Raw genomic sequence first — 24,907 nt, 5'->3', positions numbered from 1 at the left:
ACACAATGTGCAGAAAACAAAATATGAACTGTATGGTATTTGCATTGAACTATGCATATATGTGTGTTTGTATACACACTAGACCAGGCATAGTCTGTTCTGAAGTCACATGAGCTGCCAGTCCCACTACTGGCACCTGCCAAGGCAGTTTTTAGCCACTGGTCCCCAATCAGGTTATTTCCTTCAGGACAGTTCTTCTTTTTAAAACCCAAAATTCAAGGGTTTTGTCACTCCTCGCCAAAGGTGGCTCCTGTTTTGAAACCATTTTTAACCTTTGAATTTTTTTTTAAGATGCACCTCCATTTGCAAAATGTGCAACATTTTGAGAAACCCTCAATCCAAAATAGGGTGTCAGGCACGTGGGGTGCATCTTGTGTTGGAAACGCTTTTTCAAGCCAACTTGTGTACAGATTGTAAAATAGTGTTGAGTAAATCTGGTCGCCAGTCCTTTCAAAGTAAGTCATGGGGTCAGTCCTAACTAAGGAGCAACAGTTGTGTCTAGGTTAGCTGGAACTCTTGTGATCGAGTTTGGAATAGAATCCCGATAGTGTGGAAGCAGGCCATTTTCCACTCATCTCTCCAACTTCTCCATCTCTCTGTTATCTCATTCTCCTCCTTCACTATGTCACGGTCACTAATATTGTCTTATTGTGTCTTGGTGTCAATGCTTGACAACAGTCTGGTGAATGACAGGGGGCACTTTACTGCGTATACTCATGGGTTGTTTCCCTGCAAAGTTAGTGTACAGGCAGATTTCAGTTGCTTATGCAGCTGGTTTGATTGAAGGTGGTGAGGAGACAGTTCTAAGAAAGTTGATCCTCGATTTTAAAATGACCTGAAAGCTTTTGCTGTTCATGTTTTTCATTTGTCCTAATTCGCAAAAGAGCGCCGTCTTATACTCAAAATATCAAATGCTGTAAAAACATGTATTTGCTGGAAGGAAATGCAGGAGCCTATTGTTCAGGCAGCACATTGAGTGACACACAACTGACTCATTGGTCAGTTCATCCTTCTGCTGCTGTGAGGGTGCAGAAGGGATTATCTTTCTCCCCAGAAAGTCAGGTTTTAGCTGCAGCTGATTTTCAGCCTTACTTGGTTCAGTACTGGTGGCATGATAACACAGTGTCGGAGCAAGGGATGGGGGGAGAACAGGTTTTGCTCAGTCCCTTTTCATAATTTTAACCTTTTGTTTGAGCTCATCCGAACAAAGACTTTTTGCCATTTGATCTTTTTTAAATGATATCTGGAAATAACAAGAAAAAACTTTCTCTTTTTGTTGCATTTGGTTTGTTTGGTTTTTGGGTGCTGTTGGTGGGTTTCCTTTCATGACCTCCCCCCCCCTCTGTCCATCCAGCTCCCCTGGAAGCTGCATGCATTAATGAGTTTCTTTTCCTCCCCTCTGCCTGCCTGATTATCATCTACCCCTTGATTGGTAACTTGTAAACACAACAGCCTTCGCTCCTTCAGTTCGGATAGGTCATACACGCTGAACCGGAGTCCGTACACAAGGGACAGCATCCTGATTGAAGAGATGACAAAGGAGGCGGTAAGTTCACATCTGAATGCCTGCTGTATTGTAGTTTAGAGTACCTGACGTTGGCTGTGTTTTCAATGTAATGTACACCACTGGCGTGAACAACTTTGCCTCGATCCCATCTAACGGCTCAGTATTGCCAGCTGAGATTGTCACAGGTTGACACTGTTGCCATTAGTTCCCCATCCCCTGAGGAAGGACATTACCTCTGTAACATCCCATCATCACCAATTTGCCTGATTGATTGCAAATGGAAAGTGCATCGAGTTAAACTGAAGCCAGTTCCTGCTTCCACCCTTTTTAAAAAAAAATTGTGTTATTTTGTTTAATGCTCGACCTCAGGTTAAACTTAAAATTTTCTCTATTGTTTTCGGAACCTGAATTGAATGACCATCAGTCTTTTTGAAACCACCAACCCGACAAGTCAGAAGATAATATTCTTTTATGCAAGTCCCACCTTCTCTACAGGTGTGTCATAACATCTTGGAGCAGGTTGGTTTGAAATTATCAAGATTTGCAGCAGCAGCGCCCCCCCCCCCCCCAACCTACTCTTTAACTATCATTAAATTTGCTAGATCAATATTTGAATGAACTAGGAAAATGCTTACTGCTATTTGGCAACCACAGTTTAACGTCTGCTCAATCTGTAACAGTCCCTTCCTGCATCGTTCTAAAGACGTCTGAGATGTCAAAGCCCCATTGTTCACCAAACCTTTCAGCCACTGAACTCTCGTGCAGTGAAGGGAGATAATTCCCTGCTCAAATTAACAAGAGCAATTTGAGAGGAAGGTGACAAAAACTGCCCTTCCCTAAAGTGGCAGAATATTTTCCCACCGTCTTCCCTTTTATTTCTCGTGAGATTGCCTCAGTGTTCTCTGGTTCGGGCACGATAACACTCTGTTTTAATCACACATTCAAACAATGAAGCAGAGCTGATGTTCCTAGGCACTCCGACCAACTTAGCCATCCACAAACTGGGCTAAGCAGACCTTATGTAATACCGGCTTCATATTCCTGCGTTGTCAGTAACAGTAATCCCAGATTTAAAGTGCTCACTACCACTTTTGAAAGCCCCTTCCCTTTCAATGTCTGTGTCATTCTGTTGCAGACCAGTGTTGAATGAAATTTTCAATTGCTCACTGCCAATACTCTCTCTAAATTATTTGTTCTTGACTGTGGGCAACACCAACTGGGCACGGGTTAATAGGCCATCCTCAATTACCTCGATTGGCACTAGATGCCAAGCATGTTCTGTAAGGAAGCATCACATGATTGCCTCCTCCGAACAATGTTAGTGACCTCTTTGGGTTTTTGTGATGGTCTTTTCTTTTCCTCTCTTGCCGCCCGCTGAGATTTACTGAATTCAATTTCAAAGCACCATGGCACCGTGGGATTTGAACTCATGGCCTTTGGTTTGCCAGTCTAAGACCATTACAAAAACATCAGTTGTACCCAGACTCCCTCACTTACCATCAGAAGTGGTCAAAAATCACACGACGCCAGGTTTATTTAAAAATACAAGCTGTCAGAGCCCTGTTCCCTCCTCAGGAGCAGGTGTTAGGAGGTCCGAAAGCTTGTGTTTTCAAATAGACCTGTTGGACTATAACCTGGTGTCATGTGATCTTTGACCTTATTCAAACTAGTCCAACACCGGCAGACCATCAGAAACAGCATCTTTCTAAAGTGGACAGTCTTAAATTACTGAATATCTCATGACATCGAAGAGATTATTCTATTAGAATTGGTGTAAAAATTGCATGCAGTTTTGGGATTAAATTTGAAAAACTAACAACTCTTCGTTGTGAATCAAGATTGGAATAATGCCCCTAATTTTTGAACGCTATTCAGTGCCACCCTTAACACTCATGATCTCGTCGCCATTAACGTAATGTAAGAGTGCATTATCTCTTCCTACTCTCTTGATTTCGCGAAATGTTAGATGCTTGGTTGTTAGTTAGAGGAATCAATTGAACTGGGTGTACCCATGGTGTGACAAGTTGGAAGAGCTAAACTTAGTAAAGAAGTACAAAGGTTTATACGCCAATGCAACACTTTTTTCTAATTCCCAGTGGCTCTTGTACAACTCAGAACATTTCAAGCTGAAATATTTGGCAATGGGAATAGTACCTCAAGGGCCTTCTGTTACAAATTTCCGGCATTTGCTCATAATATGCCCTGGAATGTTATAAACTCTTACAAATTAGTCTAGCAGACCCTGCATGAAAAACAAAACGCTCGAGACAATCAGTGCCAAGTGATTAGTCACATTGGGTAGTTTTCACATCGGATCGAAACTCTCTCAATATTACTTCAAGCTGTTACAATGTGATCCATGGCATCTTCATAACTCAAGGAGTATACACTTTATTTTCTAACAATTACTTGACGTGTTCGAGCACTTCATTGCCAAGCCAGAGTAACCCGAAGAAAGAAACAATTGTTGTGCTTTCCAAATTCCAATAATCAAATGTAATTCTTAGACGTTCACAGCAGTAACAATCGCGTTAACACATTCATTGGTATATGGGGTCTTCTGCTACAAGACCTTTCGACTTATTTAGCACTGATCATTTTGTTGTACAGATGCCAATTGTGGTATTCTTGCAGTCACGTATTAATAAGGATATGTTGCCTTTCCCTTCCCTGACAAGGACCAGCACATCCCTGAGGGAAAAGTCCAAAATGTAATGCCAGGGAGGACATTTTTTTTTTAAAAAGATGTATCACTGAGGGAATTGCCTGTTCTGCATGCAGTAAACTTGCAAGCATGTTTCTAAAGAATGTTTTGCAGTTTTGAGGAAATCGCCTCTTGTGGTTTTAAACGTTAAAATTCCAATCTTGGGCAAGTGTGCAAACTCAGACCAGGGGTTGGCAACAGTGGAGGCTGCATTTCCCTCAATCTTAAGCAAAGTTGCCAAGACTTCCCTTCCGTCTGCTGGCACAGCCCCCGTCCTTGCCAATTCCCGGGTTCCTGCAAGAGTCTTTTGAGGATTAATGGCATCTCTTGATCTTCCTTTTGGTTCAGCAGGGTTTCCAACCAGAACTTGCACCTTCCATGGGGGGACCAGTAGTGAGCAACTCACTGAAGGTAAGTAATTATCATCTACCAGCTTGCAGGGAGATTAAATTAAACTGTATGTTCCATTTGTACAATTGGCATGTAAAGAAAGGTGTTAGGCCTAATGTTTAATTTGCTTATAAGACTTTTCATTTCTAGGTGATGCAGTTAGAATCAAACAGTTATATAATGCAGAGACGACCATTCGTGTCACACTTGTATTTGCCATCTTTCAGTATGACGTGTGCCATTTAGCCCCAGTTCTGTGCCTCTTCCCTATATGCTAATGAAATATGCTCTATATTTATTCACATTCCTTTTAAAAGCTATCAATGGTTCTGCTCCCATAACTATTCCTGTTCCTCATAGAGTCATACAGCACGGAAGCAGACCCTTTGATCAAATCAATCCACTCCAAACATAATCCGAAACTAAACTAGTCCCACCTGCCTGCTCCTGGCCCATATCCCTCCAAACCTTTCCAATTCATGTATTTATCTAAGTGTCTTTCAAATGTTGTAATTGTACCTGTATGCACTACCTCCTCAGGAAGTTCATTCCCCATTCAAACTATAAAATAAAATTGCCCATCGTGTCTTTTTTAAGTCTCTCACCTTGGAATTGTGCCCCCTAGTCTTGAAATTCATCCATCCTAGAGAAAAGACACCTACCATTAACCCTATCTATATCCGTCATGATTTCATAAACTTCTATAAGGTCACCTCTCAACCTCCTACACTTCAGTGAAAAAAGTCCCAGCCCACCCAACTTTTCTTTATAACTCAAGCTGTCCATACCCGGCAACATCCTGGTAAATCTCTTCTGAACCCTCTATAGCTTAATAAGCTCCCTATAGCAGGAGACCAGAACTGGACACAATATTCCAGAAGAGGTCTCACCTGGGACATTGAATGAGTTAACAGCCCTCATGATGATGATCTTGCATTCATTTACTCACTTTTGCTAAATGAGAACCTGTCATAATCTGGAAGTCTAGTATCAGAGTGTAAATGAACATTGAACACTAAATTCTGACCACCTACAACTGGTGTGCGGTGCTAAAAAAGACTTAGTTTTCTTTTTACATTCTGCAGCACATCAGTTACCAAATCCATGAATGGTTATTGTTGACAGTCACTTGGTGATTACCTGCCGTTATCATACCTGCGTGACCACTCTTGCAAGTTTTGTACTTCCCCCGTCTTTTTCAATTGAGTTCCTCCTCCACAAAATCCTACCTCTGTTCCCAGGATTTGCATTAATCCATGAGGAATGGATGATCAGCATTGATTAGGATTAGTGGTGCTGGAAGAGCACAGCAGTTCAGGCAGCATCCAACGAGCAGCGAAATCAACGTTTCGGGCAAAAGCCCGGAGCTCATTACTTATGGACTTGCCTCAAGTCATACAATTGACATTTTTTTAAACACATGTTTAATTTATTTTCAAGCTACAGACGTACAGTTATCCTGTCATTGACAATGGCTGAAATAAAATTTGCATGATTTAAAAGTCTTGAGTAATTCAATTCCACAATAATTACACCAGTTGAGGGAAAGCTCCACTTATCAAAATGCTTATTTGAACTTCACCTTGTCGGGATTGTAACGCGGTTAGCCAGGTAGACGTCATAGAATATGAGTTCCCTGATTGGGGCTGTTAATCTGGTCAGAGGTCAGAGGAGTGTCAGAGGTTCTGCTCACTCTGAGAGCTGGCTCTGAGGAAGCCAGACCAGTGTCATGGACTCTCCATGTGTAAGTAAAGAGTGCCTTAGTGATACCGGCCTCTGTGGAATTAATTCAGTGGCGACGAGTGCAAAGCATGTCCCTGACAAAATTTACTCATAACGGTCATCCTTGAGTTGGGGTAAGCATTTCTGTCATCATGCTGTTATTTGGGAGGCTTGACTCGTTCAATCCTGCTGTTGAAGACTGGGAAGTCTTCGTGGAAAGAATGCGTTACGTTCCCTGGGCAAATGACATCAGGGCAAATGAAAAGCAACGAATAATTCTCCTGACAGCATGTGGACCTGCAGCTTTTTTGGCTATGAGGAGCCTAAGTTTCCCTGAGGCGCCAGACACTAAAACCTTTCAAAATCGATGGATTTTGTTAAGGAATATTACGATCCCAAGCCTCCTCTAATTCTGAGTCGCTATTATTTTTACTCAGCAATTTTACTAGCAAAATCCGCATTGGGATTTTTGACAAGGTTAAATGTCTGGAAGATGCATGTGACTCTGGTATAACCCTTAATGGGACAGTTTGGTATGTCAGATTAATGTTGCAACCATGCAAAAGCACCTGCTAGCTGACACCCAACTGGACTTCAGTCAGGCACCACAACTGGCTTTATGATTGGAAAATGCAGAAAGTGGAGCAAATGAGTTGCAGGGTATTCCAATGGAAGAGGGCGCTCTCTATCTGAGTTTGGGGAACACTAGTAGGGTGAAGGCAATTGCACAGCCTCACTCAGGACCTGTCCTGAACAGAGGGACTCTAGTTCAGCCCACTGCAAAACTCCAAAACAAAGCCACACCTTGGCCAAGCGGTGAAAATTGTCTTCAGACTCCGGCTGCCAAGCTGTTGTAGTTGCTGCCAGTATTCAGACTCAAGACAGCAAAAGAGTCCCACTAAATCCTGTACAGCCACAACATGACCTCCCAATATTTGGTCAGAGTATTGAGTACAGGAGTTGGGAGGTCCTGTTGCGGCTGTACAGACATTGGTTAGGCCACTGTTGGAATATTGCGTGCAATTCTGGTCTCCTTCCTGTTGGAAGGCTGTTGTGAAACTTGAAAGGGTTCAGAAAAGATTTACAAGGATGTTACCAGGATTGGAGGATTTGAGCTATAGGGAGAGGCTGAACAGGCTGGGGCTGTTTTCGCTGGAGCGTCGGAGGCTGAGGGGTGACCTTCTGGAGGCTTATAAACTCATGAGGGGCATAGTGAGGGTAGGGGGAGTCCTAAACTAGCGGGTTTAGGTTTAGGGTGAGAGGGAAAAGATATAAAAGAGACCTAAGGGGCAACTTTTTCATACAGAGGGTGGTACGTGTATGGAATGAGCTGCCAGAGGATGTGGTGGAGGCTGGTACTATTGCAACATTTAAGAGGTATTTGGATGGGTATATGAAAAGGAAGGGTTTGGAGAGATATGGGCTGGGTGCTGGCAGGTGGGACTAGATTGGGTTGGGATATCTGGTCAGCATGGACGGGTTGGACCGAAGGGTCTGTTTCCATGCTGTACATGTCTATGACTCTGACTCTAAGTTAAGAGAACCCATAGACCATTAAGCAGGAGAGTGCACACTCTAGAGAGTACACCCACATCCAGTTTGGAACAATTAAATTGCTTAGCAACATTCAAATCAGAACCAATCAAAGTAAACATCTGGTTAAATGTTCACAGATTATGGGCCATCATTTGCCAGCAGGGAACGTGAGTATTTTCTAAAGTCAAATGGTGTTCAACATGTGAGGACATCTATCATCCAGTGTTCTGTCAGAAAGAGCAGTCCAAAATTTGAAGGCGATTTTGAAGAAGCAGCTTACTGCTTCGCTAGATACCAAACTGTCCCAGTTCCTGTTTGATTATTGGACCACCATCCTGCAACCACAGGGATAGCTCCAGCAGAGTTGCTAATGGGGTGAAGACTCCACACCAGGTTAAATCTGATCTTCCCGGACATGGGGTGAGGGTGAAACGGCATCAGGAACGCCAGTGCCGAACACAAGGCTCCTGTAAGCGAGAGAGAGGGGCAGGTTACTTCCGGGGACTAAGTTTGGTGTAGGAGCCATGGGAATGGCCCAGCATGGAGAAGAGGCATGGTCAACACGAGGGTCAGCTCAAGTGATGTATAAAGTTGTTCAGAACAAGCACGTGGACCATGTGAAAGCTGCAAACTTGCAAACAGTGCAGGAGGAAAATGTGCCTGGCTCCTTGGAACAGTCGGAAAGGCAGTCTGAATCCGTGGGTTCTCCCTCTCCCCACCTACTGTTGAAGACACCTCAGAATCTGACACGGACATGGCAGATGTCACCACCTTGGCACCTTTACTGCCTGGAGAAGGGAATAAATCTCTTACGAGACGCATGAGATACCGGTGTCTGATCAGACCACTGTTGGAATATAATGAGCAGTTTTGGAGGGTGTCCAGAGGAGGTTATCAAGAATGATCCCGGGGATGAAGGGTGTGTCATATGAGAGGAGTATTTGAGGACTCTAGATCTGTACTCGATGGAGTTGAGCAGGATGGTGGGGGTGGTGGATCTGATTGAAACTTAAAGAATACGATGGGGCCTGGATAGAGTGAACGTGGAAAAGATGTTTCCACTAGTAGGCAAGACCAGGACCCAAAGGGCATACCTTCAGAGTAAAGAGATGACCTTTTAGAACTAAGATGAAGAGGAATTTCTTCAACCGAAGGGGGATTAATCCGTGGAACTCATGGCTGCAGAAGACTGTGGAGGCCAAGACATTGAGTGCCTTTAAGACAGAGGTTCTAGATTAGTGAGGGATACAAAGGTTACGAGGAGAATGAGGATGAGAAACATATCAGCTGTGATCAAATGGTGGAGCAGACTTGATGGACCGAATGGCCTAATTTTGCTCATTACATATTATGTCAGTTAAATGGAGATGGGATGTCTGCAGGATGACGTTCCATTCATAAACTATTTCCTACTTCTCAACCCTCCATCTGTGACCTCTACCTCATCTTCTGTTCATGACTTCCCCCAGTCTTCCAGGACACTGCCCCTCCTTGAGCTTCCAACCATGTATTCCACCTCTACCCCCTTACCATTGTGGACCATTGCTACCCAGTACCTCACTTGGCTGTCCATCTGGCTGACTGGGAAACGGGGAGGAAAACATTTTAAAGAGCAGTTGACAGGATAGCCATCACACTTCCCAGATTAGCTCTTCATTTACCCCTCTTCCTTGGGCTTGCTGGTGTACACTGCAGATTCTTACGCATTGAAGGGCAGATTAAGAGAGTCCATTTTACTTGTGTCCTTTCTTGGCATCAGAATGGAGTCTCCATAACATATGGAGCTTGGTTTGCACAGCTCCCATGGAAGTGAATGTGGGTTATGTTGACTAATTCAGACCTCTGTTAAGACTTTGTCTGTGGTGACAATAAACATCCATTAGCAATGCAACAGTAATCTCTGAGGTCATTGCATCAAGTGAGCTAATGCTACTCAGTGACGACCAAGCAACTATTGGTCTCTGATTATGATTTACTGCTCACCAATCAAATATATTCCCATCCAGTTTGATACATTACCATTTGTGCTGAGGGCTTGGACTTTGTATATGGCTCAGTACCACCCAGAAACTCAAGTCAATAACATCTACTGTCTCTCTCTTTCTCTTTCTCCCCACCCCCTCCCCACCCCAAATCAATTGTTCATCCTGTTCTCAAAGAGATCCAACTCATTAGCCAAGATGAGTGCCTGCTTCTAAAGCAGTGGTAACTGTTGCTGATTAGTTCATGCCCCTAAAAGGTTCCCCCCAATCGTTCCTCTCACACACTTTGTAAAAGTGCAAGGCTCAGTGTCATTTACAACATCCAACACTTGCAACTATTCACTTTGTAACAAAGTAATGCTACCCCATCAACTATTTAAACCTTAGGAACCCTTCCTGTACCTCCCAAGACTGGAGCTCACATTGGAATTCTTGTACATTACTGGCTCTTGAATATTGCAATTGCGGATGAATTTCAGTTGGCCATTTCCTTTTACAAAAATACGGAGTGGAGGTTTAATATTGCAGGACTGAAAACAACAAATGCTGGAAATCGCAGCGGGTCAGGCAGCATTCATGAAGAGAGAGCAAGCTAAAATTTCAAGTCTAGATGAAGTCATCTAGACTTGAAACTTTAGTTTGCTCTCCCTTCCTGAATGCTGCCCGACCCGCTGTGATTTCCAGCATTTGTTGTTTTCAGTACAGATTCCAGCATCTGCAGTAATGTGCTCCTACACTATGTTTAATATTGCAACTTCTTGTTACCATTTGTTCCCTCACACCTACCCGTCCAATCACCTGAACACCTTGGAGTATTTCCTGAACAGGGCTTGTTCAAGTGGTCTTGGCGTGTTTTTGCTGAGACGTTAGCTGTGCTCATGTTCTTAGCTAAGAGGGTTGGAGCAATGGTCTGAAAATGGGATCGAGGAGTTGCGAAGTAGAGTGACAGAGCAGGTTCAAGGGCCAGCATCGTCTCTCCCAATGTCTGTGTTGTTCTGCTTTCAAACCCCATTTCTGGAAGCTGAGGAGCCGTTGTGTTCTGACTGAGAATGATATTTTGACAGCTCACTATGTTTTCCTCTCTCTCCACATTTTGGTCGCAGCACCTGGCGGTTTCTCGAGAGTACGACAGTGACTCTTTGAAGAGGTTCAGCTGGACGGCAGATACTCTTGACAATGTCAACCTGGTCTCCAGCCCCATTCACTCCGGGTAAGCTGCAGTTCACGTAGTCCAACCTGTTGGACAAAATGACACATCTTCGTATCAATACAGCTTCCTGCTGATTCAATGCAAGGTGCAAATTCCTTCCTCCTCACATCAGTTCTGGATTTTTCTGACAGTAGCAGCACTGCTAGATGCTCTAGATGCTCAGGCAGTCGCCCTGATGGGCAAAACCGCGGCTTTGGGTTAGCCTGGCCTACAACTTGTCTTGGGATGTCACTCGAAGCTCAAATGTCACTCAGTTGTGCCCTGGCCTAATACATTGCAGCTTCCAACAAAGAAACTCCTGATGTAAGATGGGACATGTCACAAAACTCAAGCTCAGCTTTTCCTCATGTTGACATCATGGCCTTCAACGAAGTGGCGTTACATCAATGCAGCTTTTGTAAACATGATCTGTTGGCCTCACGCCTCAAATCTCTGTCCACCCATTTAGTTCTGACCACCAAAACAACCATACAGCCCTATAAACCCGTGCTGTACCCAGACTCCATGAATGACCATTCATTCCACCATTGTAAATAGCAGGGACCCCAGGGGCATAGCTTTAAATTAAGGGGTGGTAGGTATAGGACAGATGTTAGGGGTAGATTCTTTACTCAGCGAGTCGTGAGTTCATGGAATGCCCTGCCAGTAGCAGTGGTGGACTCTCCCTCTTTATGGGCATTTAAACGGGCATTGGATAGGCATATGGAGGATAGTGGGCTAGTGTAGGTTAGGTGGGCTTGGATCGGCGCAACATCGAGGGCCAAAGGGCCTGTACTGTGCTGTATTTTTCTATGTTCTATGTTTTGTGGGGACCAGTGCATGTCTCATATATTCCTTGCATTCTCCCCCACCCCCCAAGCCAGGAGTGTGATAGAATACTCCCCACTTGCCTAACAGATCCAACAACACCCAAGAAGCTTGACACCATCCTGGGCAGAGCAACCTCTGCTTAATTGTCACCCCTTCTACCACATTTAACACTCACTCCCTCCACTGGCAGCAGTGTGTACCATGTCCAAGGTGCATTGCAGTAACTCACCAAGGCTCGTGTGACAATATCCTGGGAATCCCATGGAAGATGAGCACTTATTGCTTAAGTTTCTCTTTTATCTGTTCACTGTTCAAGACATTGTGGTAGGACACTGTAAAGCCCAACGGATAATGAAGTCATGCACATTCAAGGCATAAAACTGTTGTGAAGACACTACACTGAACTTCACTCAGTACATGCCACTCCTATCTTGCAATCATTTGTCCAAGTACCACTGTAGACATTCAGGTACATCACACTGCGGTTCAGTGTTGAGAGAGCATCACATTGTTGGAGGCGCTGTCTTTCAGATAAGATATTGAATTTTTAATTGTCAAGATGTGCTGCCTGGTGTGCCTTGATACGTTTCACTAGCTCATCTATTGATCATATACGTCAGCAAGTGTAAGGTCATTACTTTGGACATAAATAGTAAACAGTGAGGGCCGGAACTTGGGTGTGTCCATGTAAACGGGTTATTGAAACATTGTGAACTGTTACAGTGATTAATCAAAAGGGCAAATGAAATTCTAGTCTGTGTGTCTGGGGACTAGTGAATAGCAGGGTCAAAGGCATTCTTCAAGAATGCAATGCCCTAGTTAGGCCACTCCAATAGTACAATAAGCAGACTCCTCACCCCATAAGCAATATCATGGTCTTGGAGGAAGTGGAATCTAGTTTAATAGAGTGACACCTTGACTCATAAGGGTTAAATTACAAGGAGTGATTCCATAATCCTAGTGTTGTATTCCATGGAATTTAGAAAGTGATTGAATGAAAATTTTGAAGATATAAAGGGGCGAGGCCAGGTAGAGAGACATGATTTCCACTGGTTGAGGAGTCTAGGACCGGGAGCATAGTCTAAAACCTGCTGCCACATTTTCCTGGAGTGAAATTAAGAAAGATTGCTACACACAGGGGATGTTAGAATTTTCAAACTCAAAAGACAAATGTGGTGAATTTGAAATCCAAGATTGGTTGATTTTTTGCAAACGAGAAGTCTAAAGTGAAAGAGTTGCAAATTGATGGTCTCATTGTGTAGGGGAGTAGGTCATAAAATAGCTACTCTGATCTGTCTCTTCAGCCTCTCAGTTTGCTGCAAAATATCCTGTGACCAATGTGCATTGAAGACCAGGGGGAGTTTCCTCAGGCGTAATGCCTAATGCCCCACATGGTGTCAAATCACAGAGTGTTGAAAGTATTCAGCATTTGTGGCACCATTTATGGGAGATGTTGGCATTAGCACCAATGCCACCGGGTTAGGAAAGCTGAGGCTTTGGATAATGCTCTGGGACAGTTGGTTCAAAATTGTCATGACATCTGATGGCGTTTGAATTTAGTCGTAGAGTCCTACAGCACAAACTGGTCCACGCTGACCAAAATGTCCATCCACACTAACCTCATTTCCCTGCACTTGGCCCATATCCTTTTAAACATTTCCCATCCATGTATTTGTCCAAATACCTTTTAAATGTTGTTAATGTACCTGCCTCAATCACTTCCCCTGGCAGCTCATTCTATATACGTGCCACCCTCTATGTAACAAAGATGTCCCTCAGGTTCCCTTTTATTCTTTCCCCTCTAAATTTAGACTGATGCCCTCGAGTCCTCAATTCCCAAACTCTGGGAACAAGACTGAGTGCATTCACCCTATCTATCCCATCATGATCGTATGCACCTCTGTAAGACTCCCCCCTTAGTCTCCTACACTCTAAAGAAAAAAGTCCTAGCTTGTCCATCCTCTCCCTTTTACTCGGACCGTTGAGTCCAGGCAACATTCTTGTAAATTTCTTCTGCACTCTTCCCAGTTTAATAACTTCCTTCCTATAGCAAGGTGATCAAAACCGAACACAATACTCTCAAGTGCGGCCTCACCAAGGTCCTGCACAACTGCAACATAGCTTCCCAATGTCTACACTCAGTGCCCTGACTGATGAAGGTCAGTGTGCTAAAAGCCTTCTTCACTGCCCTGAGTACCTGTAACTCCACTTTCAGAGAACCAGGCACCTGAACCCCAAGGTCCCTCTGTTCCACTACACTTGTTAAGGCCCTACCATTCACCATGAAACTCCTACCTTGACTTGACTTTCCAAAATGCAAGACCTCACATATCTATATCTATATTAAACTCCATTTGCCATTTCCCGGCCCACTTCCCCAGCTGATCAAGGTCCTGCTGCAATTTCTGATAATCTTCCTCACTGTCCACGGTACCTCCTATTTTAGTGTCATCTGCAAAGTTGCTAATCATACCTTGTACATTCTCATCCAAATCGTCGATATAGATAACCAACAGTAATGGGTCCAGCACTGACTCCAGAGGCACTCCACTTGTCACAGGCTTCCAGTCTGACAAGCATCCTTCCCTATTGCCCTCTGCTTCCAACCAGCAAGCCAGTTGTGTATCCAATTCAGTCCAATATTTCCACTTGTCTTTCTCCACAGTAAACACAGAGGAAAAATAGTCATTGAGAACCTCACCCATCTCCTGCAGTTCAACACATACGTGTCCTTTTTGGTTCTTGTGGGGTCCTATTGCCTCTCTAGTTATTCTTTTTCCTTTAATATATTTAAAGTACCTGTTTGGATTCACCTAATCTCGACCAAGGCTATCCCGTGCCCCCTGTCTGCCCTCCTGATTTCCTCCTTCAGTAAACTCCTATGTTGCCTGTATATCTCCAGGGATTTCTATTCCTGAGCCATACCTCCTTTTTTTTCTGGTCAAAGCCTCAATATCTCTTGTCAACCAGGGTTCCCTATTCCTGCCAACCTTGCCCTCACAGGAACATATAGACCTTGAACTCTAACGGTCTCACTTTTAAAGGCCTCTCACTTGCCAGAGATCCCTTTGCCTGCAAACAAACTACTCCAATTAACCTCAGCAAGCTCCTGTCTAATTCCATCACAATCTGATGAATAATTCTGGAATACAAAGTGAGCCTTGGTGATGGTGACATCAAAACCTGTCTGGTGTCTAAGAGGGAAGGAAATCTGCCACCCTGGTCTGGTCTGGTCTATATGTGACTCCAGTCCCACAGCTCTGAAAATAGCCCAGCAAGTCATTCCATTCCAGGCCAATTAGAGACAGCTGGCAACACCTTCATCCTGTGATAAACTATAGGAAGAAAACTCTGCACAGAGGGGATACAGAGTTAGCATTTTGAGTTCAGTATGTTCTTTTTCCACAAGAATTACGCCAACGTCTTTTAACCAAGATTTACCACTTCGCCAGCATCATTGATGAGGATTATACAGGACATTGGTTAGGCCACTGTTGGAATATTGCGTGCAATTCTGGTCTCCTTCCTATTGGAAAGATGCTGTGAAACTTGAAAGGGTTCAGAAAAGATTTACAAGGATGTTGCCGGGTTTGGAGGGTTTGAGCTATAGGGAGAGGCTGAACAGGCTGGGGCTGTTTTCCCTGGAGCATTGGAGGCTGAGGGGTGACCTTATAGAGGTTTACAAAATTATGAGGGGCATGAATAAGGTAAAGTCTTTTCCCTGGGATGGGGGAGTCCACAACTAGAGGGCATAGGTTTAAGGTGAGAGGGGAAAGATATAAAAGGCACCGAAGGGGCAGCTTTTTCACACCGAGAGTGGTGCGTGTATGGAATGAGCTGCCAGAAGAAGTGGTGGAGGCTGGTACAATTGCAACATTTAAAGGGTATCTGGGTGGGTACATGAAGAGGAAGGATTTGAAGGGATATGGGCTGGGTGCTGGCAGGTGGGACGAGATTGGGTTGGGGTATCTGGTCAGCATGGACGGGTTGGACTGAAGGGTCTGCTTCCGTGCTGTACATCTCGATGATTCTGTGACTCTGAGTTTGTGATGTACAATCTCACATTGGAATTCCACCCGGCGGGCGGTGGGGGGGGGGGTGAAGCCACCTGTGGTCAGGCAACCTGCTGGCACTGACCAGGGCAATTGACTGAAAACTGGGTGAGAAAGTTAACACTGACAAGTGCTCAAGGAGCGAAAAGACATGCCAGCGTTCTTGAGTAAAGATAAATGAAGGCGTGTAGGTGCAATGCGCCTTCCTGTTCAATGCTCCTTGCAGTTTTGCAATGTCCTTTGGAGGTCATTGAGTTTAGGGGTCAGCAACCAGCAGCTGCAGCACAAACAGAGGGAGCTAGCAGATCTATTTGAGCAGTGCAGATTGTAATCCCTTCAGGATCCAAGGTTCAAATTGAACCTCCGATTACAGTCTAGCTCAGCAGAGAGTGCCATCATCATGAGGCACTTTATCTTTCAGGCCAGAGTACCTCGTCATCACATGTGACAGGTCCGGAATGTTCCAGTGTGTAGGAAGCTGTAGTTAAGCCCATGCACAGCATGCCGTGTGTACATATGGCAAGTGTAATGTTCACATTCATTTTAAGAGGGCTAGGTTACTTGTTGAGGATGTATTAGATTAGATTCCCTACACTGTGGAAACAGGCCCTTCAGCCCAACAAGTCCACACCGACCCTCTGAAGAGCAACCCACCCAGACCCGTACCCCTACATTAACCCCTTCACCTAACACTATGGGCAATTTAGCATGGCCAATTCACCTGACCTGCACACTTTTGGATTGTGGGAGGAAACTGGAGCACCCGGAGGAAACCCACACAGACACGGGGAGAATGTGCAAACTTCACACACACAGTCACCTGAGGCGGGAATTGAACCCGGGTCTCTGGCTCTGTGAGGCAGCAGTGCTAACCACTGTGCCACCGTGCCGCCCAGGCAGTGGTCAGATTGCATTGTAATGTTGTGAGCAGTTTTGGACCCCATATCTAAGGAAAGATATACTGGTGCTGGAGGAGGTTCAGAGGAAGTTTACAAGAATGATCCCAGGGGAATGAAGGACTTGTCATATGAGAAGTGGCTGAAGACTCTGGGTCTGTACTTGACAGAGTTTAGAAAGCTGAAAGGAGATCTAATTAAAGCTCAGAGAATACTGAGAGGCCTGGATAGAGTGGACATGAAGAGGATGCTTCCACCGATAGGAACGACGAGAACCCAGGGGCACGGAGATTGGACGACCCTTCAGAACTGAGATGAGGAGGGATTTCTTCAGCCAGAAGGTGGTGAATCTGTGAAACTGATTGCTGCAGAGGACTGTGGAGGCCAATCACTGAGTGTATTTAAGACGGAGATAGATAGGTTCTTGATCAGTAAGGGGATCAAGAGTTACAGAGAGAAGGCAGGAGAGTGAGAATGACAAACATCTCAATCATGATTGAATGGTGCAGCAGACTCAATGGGCTGATGACCTAATTCTGTTCTGATATCATTGGAAAAAAAAAGGAGAGAAAAGGTGCATTTAAATAGCAGCCTACACAACAATGTGACAAGGCTAAGTGCTTTACATCCAGTCAAGTGATTTTGAAGTGTAGTTACAGTTGTCAATTAGGACAATATTATGTTCTTGTGTAGTGTGCAACATCAATATGCAAAAGCTATAGGATAGGGTGAAAGATAGTCACTGAGCTCACCTGTATCACATCAGCAAAAATTACAGGTGGGAAGTTCATTGAATGTCGAATGTAACTTTGCAGGAAGAGGCCATTTGGCCTGCTCTTTGCTGGGACTACCATGTGAGCCCCACTCCCCATCACGGTGCTGCTTGTTTTGTGGTGATGCTAGATTGTAAACCTCTGAGCCTGACTCTATCCCTCACTCATTTAAGAGAAAGCAGCAGCACACAGTCTAACTTGCCCCTTTTCCCAAGCTGGGAGTAATGTCCACAAGTGCGCTATGACTGGTGGTCCGACCCCACCTTGTACTGGGATAGTGCAGTGATGTCCTTTATTATTTCTGCGTGGGAGATGGGTGTTGCTGGCTGATCCAGTATTTCAGCAGTTAATTGCGAGCCACTTGCTGCAGCTCTGGAGTTACGTTAGCCCAGAGTGGGTAAGGATGGTAGACCTCATTCTTAAAAGCCATTATGCAAACCTGATGGATTTTTACAACAATTGACATGCTCGCTATTAGGTAGTTCTTTAAATTTTAGATTGATACTTTACTGAAGTCAAGTTTCACACTTTGCTTTGTGTCATGAACGTTAGCCCATGTGACTAACCCAGTGCTATTCACATTATGTTAACATAGATAATAAAAAGAGAGCACATGAAATTAAAGAAAGACGAGCAAGGCACAGGATTCAGTGCATTATTTTAAGAAGGGAGAGAAAGGACTGTTGCACAACTCAAGAGATTAAAGGTTTAGATAAAGGCTGTACTTTTCACATGATAACTCCACATGATGAAGGCCCAGCTTTTGTTCCAGCGATTTCTGCAGAGAGTGAAGTTTCAGGCTTCCATTTAGCAGACTCTTTCTGTTTGAAGAGACTCATCTCCCTGTTGCCAGCCAACCTTCCAGTTCGTGCTCTGTAACCAATCTGCTCAACTCCATCCAGACGATCCCTCATCCCAGTTTCACACCGAGTATCGTTGAACTTTGGAGCCAGTCTGACCACATGATTCAGCTCAGACCTAAAGAGATTAGCTCAACCTTAATCCCAGATGGCTGCAAAGTAATCTGTGTTTAACAGGTCAAAACAGCTTTCCTATCGATCTTGTGTCTGGCAATGAGGATATTTGAGAATAGTTTCTCATGTTTTAGTCTGTCCGCTGGCCAGTTACTTACCCGTTCTGTAACATTCTCACGAATTCTTTGGTTGCTCTCCTCTTTTATCTTGTAATAGTTTGATGGGGGTTTTGTGGCCAGTGAAAAGCTAATAGAAAGAAAAACTGTGGGTAATAGAAATGTTCACAAGACATCAGCAAATAATTGTAGCTTTTAAAGTACCTGATTCAAAATAGGCTGTGTTCACAATGGTGCTCATAAAATCTTTGCAACTGTGTCTGAATCTCTCTTGAGTTTGTTTGCTCAGCTCCCTCTGCCTCTCTCCCTTTTTATTTCATGTCCCAGACCCAGGTATAAAAGTTTGTATACACATCCGAACCGATTCAAGAACAGCTTCTTCCCAGCTGTTATCAGACTTTTGAACAGACCTGTCAAATGTTAATTCTGATCTCTCTCTCTCTCTCTGTGCAGCTGTAATACTGTATTATGCACTATGTTCTGTTACCCTGATGCACTTGTAATGGTATGATCTGCTATAGAGCACAGAAAACAACACTATTCACTGGCCCTCTGTACATGTGACAGCAGTAAATCAAACTCAGATTCTAATGAAAGGTTTGTTTTTATGGTAATATTAGCAGTGTTGTGTGGCATAGCCTTACAAGCACAGCCATTCAGTCCATCAGTGCCCGTGCTTGCCCTCATCGGCCCACTTCCTTTTTTGCTTCAACCACAAAGTGCTGCAAATATTATCCATTTTCAAGTTCTCCCTAGGCAAGTGGAAATTGTCAAAAATAAAACATGAAAGAACTGCAGACACTGGAAATCAAACAAGGACAGAAATTGCTGGAAAAAAAACTCAGCAGGTCTAGTGGCATCTTTGGAGAGAAATCCGAGTTAACTGTGTGGAACAGAGTGAAGAAGGGTCGAAAGATTGGTCACGGGACTCGAAAAATATTAACTCTCTGGTTTGTATCTGCAGAAACTGCCAGACCTCATAGAATCCCTACAGTGTGGAAATAGGCCATTCGGCCAAACCAAGTCCAAACTGACCCTCCGAAGAGTATCCCACCCAGCCCTATTCCCTTGCCGTATTGCTCTACATTTACCCCGACTAATGCACCTAACCTATGCATCCCTGAACACTATGGGCAATTTAGCATGGCCAATCCACCTAAACTGCACAGCTTTGGACTGTGGGAGGAAACCGGAGCACCCAGAGGAAACCCACGCAGACACGGGGAGAATGTGCAAACTCCACACAGACAGTCGCCCGAGGCTGGAATCGAATCCTGGCACTGAGACAGCAGTGCTAACCACTGAGCCACCATGCCGCTCCAAACCTGCAGACCTGCTGAGTTTTTCCAGCAATTTTGCTTTTCGAAATTGGTTAGCTTTGTGGAACAAACATTTGCACAGTGTGGTTGCAAAACATATTCCTGGCAAATCTGATGGTAGTGTGCTTCACACGGGGCCCAGCTTTTCCCATTCTTCCTTTGCCTTCGTTCAGGAGCTCTCTTCCTGCGATTCAGAGTGACTCACTCTCACCGATTTATTTCTTCTCGTTTGTCTGTCCCTCTCTCCCTCCCTCCCTCCCAGGTTTCTGGTCAGTTTCATGGTGGATGCCCGCGGCGGATCCATGCGAGGTAGCCGTCACAACGGAATGCGCATTGTCATCCCACCCCGCAAGTGTACCGCACCCACGCGCATCACTTGCCGCCTGGTGAAGAGACACAAACTGGCCAGCCCGCCCCCCATGGTGGAGGGCGAAGGATTGGCCAGTCGGCTGGTTGAAGTTGGACCATCAGGTGCCCAGTTCTTGGGGTAAGTCGCCGCCTCACTCTTCCTGACCACAGCAGAAGTCTCATCTTCTGTTCTTTTCCTATTGCTTTTCTTTGTGTGTGTGTGCGTGCGTGTGTGTGTATTTTTTACAGGTGAAAGCTGACCAATCCTCCCCACGATAGCTTTTGGTTTGAACGTGAGGAGAGCGTCGAAGGTCTGAGGAACAAGAAGGTCTGCAGTCCCCTTGTAAACGCACGGAGCTTATAAAATATTGTGTGCCAGTTTTGTTTTTTAAAAAATTCCTTTTTAAATTTAGCAACTTAGAGGAGGAAATTCGTGAAAAGGCTTAACGGTGGCCGAATGGAATACCATAATATTCTACCAAACGGGAACTAAAATTGGACATCTTTGTTTGATCATTGGCAAACACCCAAAGTTGAGGAACCCTCCAAACAGCCCATTGTGATTGTGGCTGTCAATACTCCGCAGAACCGGGTGAAATTTCTTTGCTCATTCTGTTAGTGTGAAGTCTTGCGAATGCTCCATTTAAATTCTGGATACTGTTGGGAATGACAGTTTCTTCATTGTTTTTTTACTCCACTTTTTTGTTTCCCTTTACTGCTGCATGGATGTTTTTTTTTCAGTAAACTGCACCTTCCTACCAACCCTCCCCCTCTCAACGAGGGCGAGAGCTTGGTTAGCCGAATCCTGCAGCTTGGGCCACGAGGAACAAAATTTATTGGGTAGGATGTTTCTTAAAAAAAGATACAAACTGTCACAGCAGATTTTAATTTTGTTTTGAATTTTCTTTGGTTTTTATTTTAGTCATTCCCCATGTATTTCTTTTCTGCTACTTTCTTTTCATTTTGGAAAGAGCAACTTTCAGTTCTGTCACCGGAAAGATAATCATAGTGGCTTGATCTATCAAAGCTATGTTGTTTTTAAGCTTGACGCTAGGCATGTTTTTCTATTCACTGCAAGCATCCTGCCTTCATGACCGCTTTACTCCTGTACGTCACCTCTTCAAATCTCTCTCGGCCACATCAAATGCATTCAGTAAACTGTGAGGGCTGTTTCACATTCATTACTGGTATAGAGAAGGTATCAGCGGAAATGACAACTAGTCTGTTTGCCCCCATGCACAAGGGGCAACGTGATTTTGGAAAGAGGTGCAGAGATAATGAGACATCCAGTCATCCTGTGGCAGAAATTTGTTGGTTTTCATTACCTTTACAACGGGTCAGTGCGAAAGGACCCCCGTGTTCATTAGTTTCGGTAGAATAAGCATGTGGTACATCTTGTAAAGTGATGGAACAGGCCTACATACTTAGTTTGGGACTGCATGCTTCACACCTTCTTAAAATTAACATTGAAATTGGTTTTCGTTCTGGGTTGCCTCAAAATGTGAGGGTCTCTGAAGTACGTCCGCTTAAGATTGTCAGAAATTTGGTGTCATACAACAACTCAAGAACGTAAGGTGGTCCTGAGCACTTCTGCCTTGCAAAACGTAGGTTTTAAACATTTTATGCAACAATTTGGTCCATTCCCAATTATCTTGATACATTTTCAAAGGTTTGGTACGTTCTCTATATCCATGTTTCCATTCTGGATGTCTTGCACTACACACAGGATATGATCGATCTGCCAGAGTGTTTTCTTTTTATAAACGGGACAGTGTAAGAGTTTCGGTGCCGAATGAGGCTGTATTTCCAAGGTGGAACCCAACTGAGTCTTGAATGTCCATTGCATCCTTCAGTAATCCCATATGCTTTTCCACACATTTGCACAAATGGTTTTCTGTGTATGTCCAATGTTGAATATTATGAAGTCGAATGTTAGAAATGTGAATAACCAGAGACATTTCTTCATTCCCAATATTCTGGCCAAAAGAGGGATTGGTGGGGGAATGGGGTCATTGCAAATGGGGGCATCTTGCACTGTATTGTCAATTGTTTAAGTATGAAAATGTCAGTGCTACATCACTTTTGATACAATGAAGCCTCTTTAAAAGCCCACTTGAAAATTAATGTTAAGTTTCACTCAAATGCTTGACGTCCTTTGGTGGACCAACAAAACAAAACCGTGGAAATGCGTAAGTTCCATAGTCACTGAAATGTTTCATCTTACAGCAACTTCCTCCTTTCTTCATTGGCAATAGTTTTGTTCTTTTTGATTTTAAGTGAACAATACAGCCTGTATAGGCAACCGAAAAGCAAGCTGTCTTAATGTTGCTTATGAGGGGGTTTGTAACTAAGACATCATGGTGCTTTTAAAGATTTGAATTTCACTTCTGTATGTAACCCTTTGAGTGCGGTCGCTCAAGTAAAATGTGAAACTTTTCCCTTTGTGACTACGATCTTTAAATATACAGGGAGAGCAACATTCTTTCCAAAGAAAAGTTCAAGAATCAAAAAAGAAACATGAAGTTTCCAGTTTGCTATCCCAATTCTCAAAGGGTTAAAATGACCAAATTTACATATGGGAGGGGTTCAAACTGCAATGGCTGGTTTAGAAAAGAAGTTGAATTTGTTTCCCCAAATAAGATTTTTAAAGAAAATTAGATGGAAGTTGCACTGGTCTACCAAATAAGGATAAGACAAAAGAGTCTGTTTTCTTTCTAGCCCAGTGATTGTGGAGATCCCACATTTTGGGTCAATGCGGGACAAAGAAAGGGAGCTTATCGTGCTGCGAAGTGAAAATGGAGAAGTCTGGAAGGAGCACCAATATGACTGTAAAGAACAGGAGCTCAATGAGATATTGAATGGCATGGATGAAGGTGAGCATCCATTTTTGGCAGGTCATTCAGTCCCCACCAGCTGATACCCTGTGATATCCTTTGTCACAAGCCTTTCAGAGGACAATCACTTTATTGTCTCATGTCTGTTGAACAACAGCCCGAAGCTTTTTGGAGTTACTATCTTGTGTATAGTTTTTACAAAGAAAATATGCCAGAGACCCACGAAATGCGAGTCTATATACTGGGAGAGGGTTTATTTAGTGCTTGTTTCTATGCCTGAGTACGTTGACAAGATAGGAGTTCCACTGGCACTTATAACTGATCTGCCTTGATTGCATCTAGCAACATTACCCCTCTTCCCTCCTGAGATTGTCCTTCTTATTTTCCTCGGAGCAGTTCTCAGCCCCATGCCGGATTTTGGCTAAGCAGCAGCACACTAAACTCTGAGTGTGAAGTGAATATGTCCTGTCCATACTTGAATTGATAGTGCAGATTGGCAGCTTAGTGCACAAGCGAGTGAGTGCTGCACTGTTTGAGATGTCACCTTTGAGGTGAGTTGTTGAAATGAGAAGTTAAACTAACTGGTCTGTAATTGCTGGGCTGATCTTTGCAGCTTTTTTTTTAAACAAGGGCAAAGCTTTCCAGTTCTCTAATCCTCTGGCACGATCCCTGAATCCAGGGGATACCAGTGCCTCTGCAATTCTCACCCTCACTTGGAGTCATTGAGATGTACAGGATGGAACCAGACCCTTCGGTCCAACTCGTCCATGCCGACCAGATATCCCAACCCAAACCTGTCCCACCTGCCAGCACCCAGCCCATATCCCTCCAAACCCTTCCTATTCATATACCCATCCAAATGCCTTTTAAATGTTGCAATTGTTCCAGCCTCCACCACTTCCTCTGGCAGCTCATTCTACACACATATCACCCTTTGCGTGAAAAAGTTGCCCCTTAGGTCTTTTTTGTATCTTTTCGCTCTCATCCAAAACCTATGCCTTTTTGTTCCGGACTCCGCATCCCAAGGAAAAGACTTTGTATATTTATTCTATCCATGCCCCTCATAATTTAGTAAACCTCTATAAGGTCACCCCTCAGCCTCCGACGCTCCAGGGAAAACAGCCCCATCCTGTTCAGCCTTTCCCTATAACTCTAATTCTCCAACCCTGGCAACATCCTTGTAAATCTTTTCTGAACCCTTTCAAGTTTCACAACATCCTTCCTATAGGAAGGATACCAGAATTGCACGCAGTATTCCACCAGTGGCCTAACCAATGTCCTGTACAGCCGCAATATGACCTCCCAACTCCTGTACTCAATGCAGGTAAGCATACCAAAAGCCTTCTTCACTATCCTATCTACCTGTGACTCCACTTTCAAGGAGCTATGAACCTGCACTCTAAGGTCTCTTTGTTCAGCAACACTCCCTAGGACCTAACTCCCTAGGTTCTTTTTCAGAATGGCAGCCGGTGACGAGCGGTGTCCCACAGGGTTCGGTGTTGGGGCCACAGCTGTTCGCGTTATATATTAGTGATCTGGATGAAGGGACTGGGGGCATTCGAGCGAAGTTTGCCAATGATACGAAGATAGGTGGACAGGCAGGTGGTACTGAGGAAGTGGGGAGGCTGCAGAAGGATCTAGACAGTTTGGGAGAGTGGTCCAGGAAATGGCTGATGGAATTCAACGTGAACAAATGCGAGGTCTTGCACTTTGGAAAAAAGAATAAAAGCACAG

The 24,907-nt window shown here is 44.2% G+C and overlaps 1 protein-coding gene across 29 annotated transcripts in view; it reads left to right on the top strand.

The window, feature by feature from the left end:
• Positions 1–24,907, top strand: part of ank3b (ankyrin 3b) — a 716,427-nt gene that overhangs the window by 598,976 nt on the left and 92,544 nt on the right. For 25 of the 29 annotated variants that reach the window (XM_072557889.1, XM_072557888.1, XM_072557893.1 and 22 more), the window contains 5 exons: positions 1,453–1,546; positions 4,560–4,622; positions 10,945–11,051; positions 20,254–20,478; positions 23,058–23,212. In XM_072557889.1, coding sequence (XP_072413990.1) covers positions 1,453–1,546; positions 4,560–4,622; positions 10,945–11,051; positions 20,254–20,478; positions 23,058–23,212 — 644 coding nt within the window. The remainder of the gene's footprint in view (positions 1–1,452; positions 1,547–4,559; positions 4,623–10,944; positions 11,052–20,253; positions 20,479–23,057; positions 23,213–24,907) is intronic. The other 4 variants (XM_072557883.1, XM_072557887.1, XM_072557884.1 and 1 more) reach the window with 3 other exon arrangements.

Source organism: Chiloscyllium punctatum, chromosome 38, assembly GCF_047496795.1.
Source record: "Chiloscyllium punctatum isolate Juve2018m chromosome 38, sChiPun1.3, whole genome shotgun sequence".
Classification (NCBI taxonomy): Eukaryota; Metazoa; Chordata; class Chondrichthyes; order Orectolobiformes; family Hemiscylliidae; genus Chiloscyllium; species Chiloscyllium punctatum.
The sequence above is the reverse complement of the archived record's forward strand: the minus strand, read 5'-3'. Positions and strand labels throughout refer to the sequence as shown.